The sequence below is a fragment of the Sinocyclocheilus grahami genome, unplaced genomic scaffold (genome assembly GCF_001515645.1).
Source record: "Sinocyclocheilus grahami isolate Dianchi unplaced genomic scaffold, SAMN03320097.WGS_v1.1 scaffold3.1, whole genome shotgun sequence".
NCBI lineage: Eukaryota > Metazoa > Chordata > Actinopteri > Cypriniformes > Cyprinidae > Sinocyclocheilus > Sinocyclocheilus grahami.
This window is the reverse complement of record NW_015505182.1, coordinates 3,809,672-3,821,623: the sequence shown is the minus strand read 5'-3', so window position 1 is coordinate 3,821,623 and position 11,952 is coordinate 3,809,672. Positions and strand designations below refer to the sequence as shown.

Sequence of the window (11,952 nt, the reverse complement as noted above, 5' to 3'; positions counted from 1 at the left end):
GATTTTCAGTGCTGGAAATCCATTTATCTATTGTTGAAACTTCCACGTCGTCGTGGAGAGCGCAGGTCACGGTTGCTTAGCAATGCCAGGCGCCACGAAAGGGCAAACTCCCGAGCGCTTTGGAAAGAAGGAAAAAGCGGCGTGACTGGCGTTTTCCCACGCGTTTTTAGGAATGGGAACGCCCCAAAGTTTGCATCTAGTGTAGACAGACAGCATCACTGATTATAATGAGTTCATTGTATTTTGTTGCGTCACACCGCACCGCTCCCATCCGGTGTAGACACGGTAAGAGCCACGCATATGCACGTGAACACTGAATTCTGTTCACTTCTGCGTCTATTTGTGCCTGAAATACTGTGATCTGCAAGTATCCTTGTAAACGGAGTTGCTTATGGCTTAGGTGAAGGGAAACAATTGAGAAAGAAAATGGATATGTAACAGTAGCCTATATTGGTTTACAGCAGTTTAATGTTCCTAAGGCTTTCTGTGTTATAAATGTTAATCAAACATCAAAACGCAAAGAAAAATCACTTTTGTAGCTTTAACACAGATTTATTAGATTTAATTTATACAGTGAAGACTATGCAGTTTTATTTTACATTTGATTATTCTGTTTCTGTACCTGAATCCTGTTAGACTAACCTGAAAAATATAAAGCACTGCTTATTTCATTTGTATCTTTGTTCTGTTATATTTATCTATGCTTGTAATTAGTTTATTTCCTATGCTGATTTACTTCCCTACAAAATCACCCCAATCATTATTTTTTTCAAAATAAACTATTCAAGTCATGTGGTGATTTTTTTTTTTTTTTCCATATCGCAATATATATTGCAGAAAAATAAAATGTCGCAATGTGAGTTTTTTTCCAATATCCTGCAGCCCTAGTTGAACTGCAGACGAAGACAGCATAACTTATTTGCTTCATTGTCTGTGTTGTTTTAGCACCTGATTGATTATGAAAATCTGGTAATGGCTCTGAAATACCCAGTTTGGCTGTTTAAAATGCTGAAATTGTGCTCATCTACACTGTGCATATGGTTATGATGGTCTTATCCACTATTGGATCATCATTTAATGAATCACTTTGCCATGATTAATAGAAAATGTACACAAACCTCTCTTATGAATAAAATACTCACAAAATCACCCATCTCACATCTACTAATTGTGACATAAAATATTACAGCATTAACATGATTTTCTGTAAAGCTGCTTTAAAACCATGTGTATTGTGAAAAGCGCTATACAAATAAAATGAGGATGAAATTGTATGAATTCATACAAATTGGACACTAATTTGCTAAAAACCTAAAAAGAATTGCGAACAGCTGTTCATAGCACAATCCTAATAGGTTTTGCACTGAAATACTGCTCGCTGCAAGATGCTGCAACTGTTTCGTAAATTTGCCCTGTATGTGTGTTTGTTGATAATAACATCTTTACCCGCGTGTATCATTTCCTGCCGTACTTGGCGTCCCCAAAGGGGAGGTAGAGTTTGACAGGGGATAACGTCTATTTGTGGCTCGTTAATGTCCTCTCCAAGTCCTGCGAGCACTGCTGCTGTCAGCAGGTCTGTTCAGCTTCAATCAAAGCAGAGCGAATGGATGGCTGCCATTTTGCCTCCTCTAAAACACCCGGCAGTAATGGACTGTCAAAGATGTTTAGGTCCCTGGGATGGCAAAAAGTGGTGCTGCGTTGCATAAATACCACACTGAAATTACTGTTTACTTCCATTCCTTTGCCCTGTAATCACCTTTAGAGTGGCCTGCCCACCACGACAGCAAAATTCAAGAGCAGTCTCAGAGCAGGGTAAACTGTTCATGTTGAGAGCTGCTTTAAACAAAGAAGAAAATGAACAGAAAACCAAATTAAATGTGATTTCTCTGAACATGTGTTTGTATAAATATCTTCTCTCTGCATTCCTCTTAGTTCTCGAAATCCATGGTGCTGGACGTATATAGTGATTACATCAATAATTTCACCAATGCCATGGCCCTCATTAAGAAAGCCTGCATGTCTAAACCAGCATTTCTGGAGTTTCTCAAGGTAAGAGCTGATATTTGCTGTCAATATCCTCTTCAAGAAATGCAAGTTTCACCCTAAATCACCTCTGTCTACTGCTGTGCTGTGCTGCTATATGGATTATTGACTTCTTTCTTGTCTGTTTTTCCTGTTGCACTGCAAACAAATCCTATTATGGAGTATGCTTTTTTTTTACTTTTCCAGTTAGTTCATTCAAAAACAAAAATTCTGTTATCATTTAATCACCCTCATGTTGTTCAAAACTTGACTTTTCTCTTTTGTGGAACATAACAGAAGATATTTTGCAATGACTTTAAAGATATCTCCTTTTTAATTTTAGAAAATAATATATTTAATATAAGTGCATTTAATTTCAAAAAGTGTATCAAATAAGTTAAAAAAGTAAAAATATATTCTCCAAAAAGTCCCAGTATCTAAAGCAGTGCTTCTTCTAAAGCATTTTTACCTTCTTTCAAGAATTATTTGATATTTTAACTGAAAAATTAGTCAGAAAGACTAATTAAAAACACAAGAATTCATTAGACATTAATTTGAATAGTTTTGAGGTTAGTCAGAGAGAGAGAGAGAACATCTTTCGCTTGCAGCATTTCAGGCAAGCCACTTATATTCTGAATGGATTATAAGTGTTGCTTTTTTCTTCAAAATATTTTACCTTGTAAATGTGAAACTGAGGTTATCTGTTCTTTAAAGTTGCATAAAACGCAAAAAATGTGTGTAGTGTTATCATGGCAACAAATTTCCACGGTGACTTGAATCTTTAACATCTGTAAAAGCGACTGAACTCCACAAATGCTTAGTTGACCATAGTCTAATATCCTTGCTTTGAAATCTGCTGGAGGGCTCTCAAGTACACCTACTCCCTGACAGTGCGCAGCCTAATGATTGCCAGAGTCTGCTGGCAGGCATGAACGAATCAATAGTGCAATGCTAACCTCCACCCACCTCTCTGACTCCCCTGAGTGTCAAGATTCTTCTGCTCTGTATGTGGAAATTACTATGTCTGCCCTTTTCTCTTCCTTTGCTTTTCTCTCAATATGTGGTTGCATCTCTTTACTCTTGCAGAAGAAGCAGGCGTCCAGCATTGACCGCATAACTCTCTATGGTCTGATGGTAAAGCCAATTCAGCGTTTTCCTCAGTTCATCCTCCTCCTGCAGGTCAGTATTTATCCATAAACTGTTCACACAGTGCTGTCGTTTAGAGTGCTTGAGGGGTCGTGCTCCTTTAAGTAACTGGAAATTAGTTGCCAAGCAAGTCTATTAGAAGCTGAATGACTGGCTAAGACCATGCCAGGTCTTCTTGCAGCCTATTGACTCACAGGTTTGCTCTTCCCTTGGCTTATGGCCGTGATACAGAATTGGGTGTATGTCAAGACTCCTATCGAGAGAACTTGAATAAACCAGCAAGCACGCACATTGCTTGCATAAATGAGGCAGTTCACTCCAAAACTAACTTTCTTCAGTGAAATCCACAGGAAAAAATTTTGAAGAATGTGCTTGTAACTAATTTCCATATAGTGCATTTGGACCAAAATTACAATTTTGAGTCCCCATTCACTTTCAGTGTGTAAAAATCAATGTTTAGCACATTGTTCTACATTTCTCCTTTTGTGCCCAAAAAGTCAAATGGGCTTGGAACGACATGAGGGTGAGTAAATTACATTGTAATTTTAAATAAATAAACACTTCAAATGTCCATTCTCTCACACAAACAAGTCACGTGCCAAAATGTCAGAGCATTATCAAGATCTACTTCATAAATATCACATTGACCTCTTCAGCCAGTGGGTCTCAGGTGACAGTGAAATGTCATGAATTCACCAAATTTACATCGTCAAACAGTTTGTACTACTGCCTTGATCTCTCTCATGTCCTTCCTTCACTTCTGTTCATTTTTATGGACAAGGAACAAGCAAGGAATTCACCACTGAAATTCCCCATGCAGGAGAAGTGCTGTGGCACTTAATTTCATACCTCAGTAGGCATCGATTACCCATGAATTTTGATAGATATTGACTCACAGGTTTGCTCTTCCCTTGGCTTATGGCCGTGATACAGAATTGGGTGTATGTCAAGACTCCTATCGAGAGAACTTGAATAAACCAGCAAGCACGCACATTGCTTGCATAAATGAGGCAGTTCACTCCAAAACTAACTTTCTTCAGTGAAATCCACAGGAAAAAATTTTGAAGAATGTGCTTGTAACTAATTTCCATATAGTGCATTTGGTCCAAAATTACAATTTTGAGTCCCCATTCACTTTCAGTGTGTAAAAATCAATGTTTAGCACATTGTTCTACATTTCTCCTTTTGTGCCCAAAAAGTCAAATTTTGAAATCAGAACTGAAATTCCCCATGCAGGAGAAGTGCTGTGGCACTTAATTTCATACCTCAGTAGGCATCGATTACCCATGAATTTTGATAGATAAGTTATGAATGGGAATAAGTTTTTTTTTTCAGTGCTCTGGCTTGAGAGTAGCCTGTGTTTAATCACACATTAAACAGAACAAGATCTGATTACAGACTGAGACCTTTATGCGCTTCCTCCTTTTTAGTGACCTGAATCAACCACAAATAGACGCATCTTATTAGAAACAGAAATAGAAATAGAAAGATGTGTTAGGCAGAATGTCTAAGCTGTTCTTTTCTATATAATGGTTCAATATATGTGCAATAAAAGTGTAATAAAACAGTGGCTTTTTAAGTCATTTAAGTTATCGTTTACTCTCTGTTTTTCCACATATCATTCTTATTGCAGTCACAATTGGTAATTTGACATCCACATGGACAAATGACATTTGGCAATGGCGACATCAAACTTGGCACATTTTTATACTGAATACCAAGTAGAGCTGCTTCAAACAAAACAACAGCAGCAACAAATTGCCATTGAATATAAAGAAAACATTAGTCATTATTATGAGCAAATTTTTCAGTATGTTTAGATTACCACGAAAACTACTTGTATTATAGTATTTGAAAATTAGTTTTTATTAACTAACATTAATATGTAGAAATAAAATATAATTATTGCCATTTATAGAACTTTTAAATTGATCAAGCCACCATTAATGCATACAGCTTAGGTGTTATTAATGCAAGGGTGTTATAAATAAAGTACTGGCCTCTTGTACTTCTAGTTAAATTGTCTCTTGACTCCACAAAGTTGTACATTTAATTAATACTGGTATGACAGCTAATATGACAGTTTAGGCTAACAATTTTTTTAATAAAGGAGCAAAGTGCATAACTGGAAATATTAAGTTGTCTGCACTGTCTATGCCCTCTTCTCTCTCTCCGCTGTTTCTCGGAGAGAGTTTGTGAACGATTGTTGTTTCAGTGCATAGTGTGTTAATGATTTCCAGAGGGCTGGTAACATGCTTCTCTCCTGAACGTGAGATGGTAGTTATTCTGACCCTCTTTTCTTGCTTTTGAGTGGGAGTAAAGGTACTAGCAGCTTTAAATGAATGCTAATAGTGCTATAGTACATCACAATGGCTAATGTGTTGTCTGTGCAGTAGAGGTGCAGTCATTAATCTCTTCCATTTAGCTTCCTCAAGTGAGTACCTTTTACTTTTTTACTTTCTTTGCTGTTAGAATCATTCCGTCTCTCTCTGCTTTTAGGATATGCTGAAGAACACTCCCACTGGCCATGTGGACAGGCTGCCCTTGCAATTGGCTCTGACTGAATTGGAGACCCTTGCTGAGAAACTCAATGAGCAGAAAAGGGTGGCTGATCAGATCACTGAGACGCAGCAGCTGGCTCGCTGTGTCAGTGACCGCTCTCTCAGCAAGGTGAGAAAAACACGAGCATGCGCACAGTTACTCAGCTGTGATAGCAGGATGCTGTTGCCTTGATGCAATCACAACAGTGTAATTCCTAATCAGAAAACCATTTCATGGTTTCGTTCCGACTTCCCTGTTCTTAGACATTTTTGCAATTGCTTTTCACCAGCTGGTCTCGAGGTCATCATGTTCACACAGCTTTTTTCAGCTACAGCTGTGGTTCATCACATTAACAATGGACATGTTACACTTGCATTTGACAACCAGAAAGTGTAACAATGCTTTTTGTCTTAATTTTGTCTTATAATGTCTTATTTTATAATTTGAAACCTAAAAAACCTCTTCTTTTGTGAAATGTCTTTTTTTTTTTTTTCATTTGTAACTTTTCCATCTTCATAAATTTTTAATCTGTCGTAGGTTTCAGAATTGTTTTTGGATCCATTGCACACTACCGTTGAAAAGTTTGGGTCAATATTTCACAGTATTGCTGTTTTTTCTGGATATAAATGCAGACTTGGTTAGCGGTATGACTTCTTCAAAAACATTTTAGTAGTGTATGTGTGTAAAGCTAAATCTGTATTAGAGAAGTTTATTACGGGAGGTTCGCTAATGGCCAATTATAACTGCATTACCACAAATAATTCTGAGCAGGGGCACCACTATGGTTTCTGGGCCCCCTGAACACCATATTGACTCAGGCCCCCCTCAGTAGAAATCACATTCTCTGGTGTTTGTGTCGGCCCCCTCTCATATCAGGGCCCTACTGTTAGACCCCTTGTGAGGGAGAGAGAGTGAAGGAAAGAGAGAGGTGTTCAGTTAAAATGTTGATACTAGCTTCTCTGTATATTATTCATCATAAATATTTTATTTAGCATTCCCTTCACCTTATGATTTCATAAAATCACTTCAAGAAAGTTCACAAATTCCCACTTTTGTCCAGCCACAACAGCCTGCAGGCACTTTTCTGTCCATCAGAATGTCAGAACGTGACATGATTAATGATGTAGAACAACAGGGCAGTTTTTTTCAGTCATGACCTCGACATAAGCCATCGATGTTGCACAATCTGCGTTGACTTTTAAATGTCTCACTGGAGCCATGCATCTTAAAGGCAACTGTACACCTGGCTTAAAGTGAAAGCCAGGGGTACACTTCCCCCTGTAGTGAAAATCAAGTTTATGTTGTTTATTTGTCTATATGGCTATGGTGTTTTTAATAAGCCTTTAGACAAACCATGTGCCAATCTATTAATCAACACCATTGCTGAGTATTTTCTCCTTAAAACTGTAGTTTCCCAAAGGCTGACCCAGAAATACGGTTTGTAACAGCCCTCGGTTTGCTACATCACAAACCAATCACGTCAAGGGATCGATTCCTATCACTAGCATGCAAAATATAACAATACCAGCACAAAACCAAAAATAAATTAAAGCAAAAAACCCATGAGTGCCAATCTATTAATCAACACCATTGCTGTGTATTTTCTCCTTAAAACTGTAGTTTCCCAAAGACTGACCCAGAACTACGGTTTGAAACAGCCCTCGGTTTGTTACGTCACAATTCACAAACCAATCACGTCAAGGGATCGATTCCTATCACTAGCATGCAAAATATAACAATACCAGCACAAAACCAAAAATAAATTAAAGCAAAAAACCCATGAAGCTGTGGTTTAATGTGAATTTAGAACCGCTAACTTGCATTAAAAATCGGCACTTCACACGCGCGCATGCTCGCGGGCGCGAATTAAGATTCACAAACGGCTGTATTCTTCAATGCATTTTAGGACACAACATTGTCAAGTAAGTAACTTTAACGAATGTTACAGTATTCACTGTAGTTGTCCGCTAATAAAAACATAGTTTTATCAGTCATTATCCGTGTATGCCATTGTTTTGCGTTTACTACAGTTCAGTGGATCCGGAGCCGCTTGCTGGTGTGACTGAGTGGAGGCGGGACTAATTTGCATATTCATAGATTTAGCGTATAGTAAATGAGGCAAGGGTGTAGAGTTACATTCAAGCTATTTTAAGGCATGAGAAAATTATTTTCACAAGAAAAAACATTTAAATATGTAATTTTGATGATCAAAGATAAGTTTTAAGGGATAAAATATTTGACTACAGGGGGACTTTAATTAATAATCTAAGACTAAATGCAATTTAGTAACATGTTTTAAAGCTCACACTCAACTTACTGTGTGCTCATATGGCAACTGTAGGTCTCTGTCACCTAACAAACAGCCTTTAAACAGCCTGCCAAGTATCTGGATATTACAGCTGACCCTGAAAATAACTGACTCATCTCCTTTTATACTTGGCCTGCATTTTTTATTTCATGGAATCATCAGCTAGCAATGATGGTCCGTTAATGCACTACAGCAGCACCTGAATACATGGCAGGGATGTTTCTCTTCCATTACCATGAGTAAGAGAGTGAATGAGACACTTAATTGGAAAGTTGCTTTCAGTACCTCTTGTTTGGTTCACTTTTCACTCAATTTTAATTTCTCTCTTCGTCTCTCTCTATATTGCTCTGTCTCACCTTCCTCCACTGCAGTCATTTCTCTCTCTCTCGCTCTCTCTCTCTCTCTCTCTCTGGTTTCAAATATATATACATATGAGTTTTTAAATTAATTTTTTATGTTCCATATATTTGTTTAGATATGTTTAACCTGTTAACTGTCACTGGTCATCTAGTGGAAATGTTTGGTACTGCAGCCCAAACAAAAACGTACTAAAAGCTACCGTATTGTCCCGAATATAAGACCATGTTTTTGTCTTGGAAATACATCTGAAAAAACGTGGCCGTCTTATATTCGGGGTCTAGACTTTGACATGCCAATAATACACCCACAACAATAGGTAGCGCCAAAACCGCATAAAACGAGTGTGCCATGAAATACTAATGTAATGCGTGTTGTAAAGATCGCGAGTGAAAACAAAAGAAAACGAATTCATAAAAGCTGCATGAGTCGTGACTGTCACGTTAGCCTGATGGGACTAACTCTACTTCTACTGTTAATAAGATTTTGGTAGGCTACTATTAGATGGATAGCCTAAATATCCTAATTCAGATGGGCTACCTTTTTAAAAAAAAAATTCTATGGTATATCAAGAAGTGTATATTTTTTAAATGTGATTGTTGGTACATTTTACCTGTTTTTACCATACTTTCAAAACAAAAATTAAAATAGGAAAAATATGCAATATGAAAATAATTGAAGACAAAATGTGTTTTACTGAGAGAAAAAAAACAAGATTTGGTTTTTAAAAAGCCTTTTTCCAAAAGGTACATCTGGAAAAAGGGGGGTCGTCTTATAATCAGGGTCATCTTATATTCGGGCCAATACGGTAATTTTTTTGAGATGTCAACCTAAAATTTGGAACACAACTTGTTCATATATATATATTTTTTTTAGCAGTTTTAGAGTTTATCATGTTTTGTAAAAATATATATTTTAAATAAAATATTACAATATTTATACATGTTTTTTTAAGTTTAATTTAAATATTTTTTCACTTATGCAATAATTTGCCAATTGTCTTCTTTAAAAAGAGACCAAATGTAAGTATGTGCTTCAAAGTATTTAAGATGTATAGCAATTTAAGTTGGAAATGTAATTTCTAGGTCTATACTCAAAAAGGGGAACTCAAGCCCAGGGGACAGTTAACAGGTTAAATATGTAGCACTGTTATCCTGTAAGGCACGACATTTCATTCCTTTGTACAGTTGTAGTCACAATAATTAGCCCCCTTGGTAAATATGTGACCCTGGAACACAAAACCAGTCTTAAGTCGCTGGGGTATTTGTAGCAATAGCCAAAAATACATTGTATGGGTCAAAATTATAGATTTTTCTTTTATGCCAAAAATCATTAAGATATTAAGTAAAGATCATGTTCCATGAAGATATTTTGTAAATTTTTTACCGTAAATATATCAAAACGTAATTTTTGATTAGTAATATGCATTAAGAACTTCATTTGGACAACTTTAAAGGCGATTTTCTCAGTATTTAGATTTTTTTGCACCCTCAGATTCCAGATTTTCAAATAGTTATATCTCGGTCAAATATTATCCTATCCTAACAAACCATAAATCAATGGAAAGCTTATTTATTCATGCTGCTTGCTTTTATTCATGCTTTTATTCATGCATGATCAGGAAAACATCTGGTCACCAATGAGCAAAGAAGGCTGCAAAAATAAATCTGCATTGTTTTGTTTTGTTTAACTGATCTTTCATTCAAAAAATTCACAAAACTCAAACCTTTCATTGAAGTAAAATAATTGGTTGTGGAGAAATCATATTATGAAATATTTTTTTCTCATATACGTGTTGGCTAATATTATTGGCCCCTTTTTATTCAATACATTTTGCAGCCTCCATTAGCCAAGATTTTGTCTTGAAATCCTCCAAAACAATTTGTGATGACATAGGAGCTGTTTGATATATATATATATATATATATATATATATATATATATATATACATACATTCATAACTTATTTTTCCTCAAAAAATTGAGAAAAAAAATGCTGTTTAAAGTGAAAAGAAATTTGTAATTTTACTTGTCTGGAATTCAAATGTACAAAATTAAATTTGGAATCTATAAAATATGCCATTAAATTGTATTTTGTGAAATTCAGATATAAAAAATACCATATTTTTTCATGAAGTTGAATTTCAGTTAACATGCAAGAAAGCTTCCTACAGTATGCAGGAAGTTTGACAGCAAGGCAGCTTTTTTCCAGTTGTTTGTTTGATTTTATCTTTATGGCCTTTTCAACATAAAGTCGAGAGTTATAAGAAAGTGGGGGGAGAGATGGGGAGGTTTTGAACCTGTATCCCTGTGTGCACAACCACTCTTACTGTGTAATGAGCATGTGTGCTGTGCATTACCTACTGTGCAGTGGCTTCAACCTTACCATTTTTTTCAGGGATTTCAGCTGCATTCCAGTGTGAAACAGTCAGTTCTATTACCCCATATACACGCAATGAAATATTCATCGTCTGTCTCAGACTATCTGAGTTAGTAGGCCGGCAGATATAGTATGCTGCACAGGCTAAGACTGCAGCGTCTTCCTGTCGCTCCTCAGCAAGCACATCACATACACCACTGTCGCTGACTCTCTCTCTCTCTCACACACACACACACAAACATTACAAACCATTTCAGTCACACTCTCAAGTCCCTAAAAAGGATATCTGTCCTTCCCCCACAACATTCCGTTTGCCTTTTGAGCCTTTGGGTGGCGCTCTTACTATAAAAACACAGCGCCTGGAGCATGCCTTCTGACTGACTGACTGAAGGTCTAATTTTTCAATGCATTTCAACAAAGGCCAAGCAGTGTTGCCAATTCCCTCTGGATCCGGCAACTCATTTTGTGTGATGCGGGCTACAGAAGCAGATGCATTATTTATAAAACTACTCTCCTGACTGATCAAACACCAGCACGCAATATTTATTTGAGCTGCTGGACATTGGGTTTTGCTGCTGTGATGCTGCTTGTGCGTTATTGCTGATGTAATGAGGATGAACTCTGGTTTGTCTCCTAACTAGTGTTGTTTTTGGCGGCCTGTTTTAATTTTAGTTTTAGTCTAGTCTTTGTGTGAAACTCATTTTAGTTTTTATTAGTTTTAGTCACGTTCATACTCTTTTTAGTCTAGTCAAGTTTTAGTCGACTAAAAGTCTGAGCATTTTAGTCTAGTTTTAATCGACGAAAACTGATGACATTTAGTCTAGTTTTAGTCGATGAAAACTGATGACATTTAGTCTAGTTTTAGTCAATGAAAATTGTATTTTAGTCTCTTTTTAGAAATGCAATTCTATTTAACCCAGTCAATATAGTATAAGTACCTAGTAGTATAGACGAAACAAAAAATTTATTTTAGCCAAACCCATTTCAAACAAGGTTATCTTATTATATTATTGTTACCTTATAGACTCAAGAATACATCCATTCCAGACACGGAAGACGCTCTGATTTGAATTTACAACATTTATTTTACCAACCAAACATGTTAGAAGTACACACACATAAATTTAAATAAAGACGAACCCCGGCTGGCCGGCCATCGGTCCCTTTCTCTGTGTCAGACTTAACTTTGTTTGGTTTT

At 36.5% G+C, this 11,952-nt stretch overlaps 1 protein-coding gene across 1 annotated transcript in view; it reads left to right on the top strand.

The window, feature by feature from the left end:
- Positions 1-11,952, top strand: part of LOC107581470 (rho guanine nucleotide exchange factor 10-like protein) — a 60,843-nt gene that overhangs the window by 29,507 nt on the left and 19,384 nt on the right. Inside the window, exons 12-14 of the mRNA XM_016267048.1 lie at positions 1,933-2,049; positions 3,109-3,201; positions 5,668-5,838. Of these exons, the coding sequence (XP_016122534.1) occupies positions 1,933-2,049; positions 3,109-3,201; positions 5,668-5,838 (381 nt within the window). The remainder of the gene's footprint in view (positions 1-1,932; positions 2,050-3,108; positions 3,202-5,667; positions 5,839-11,952) is intronic.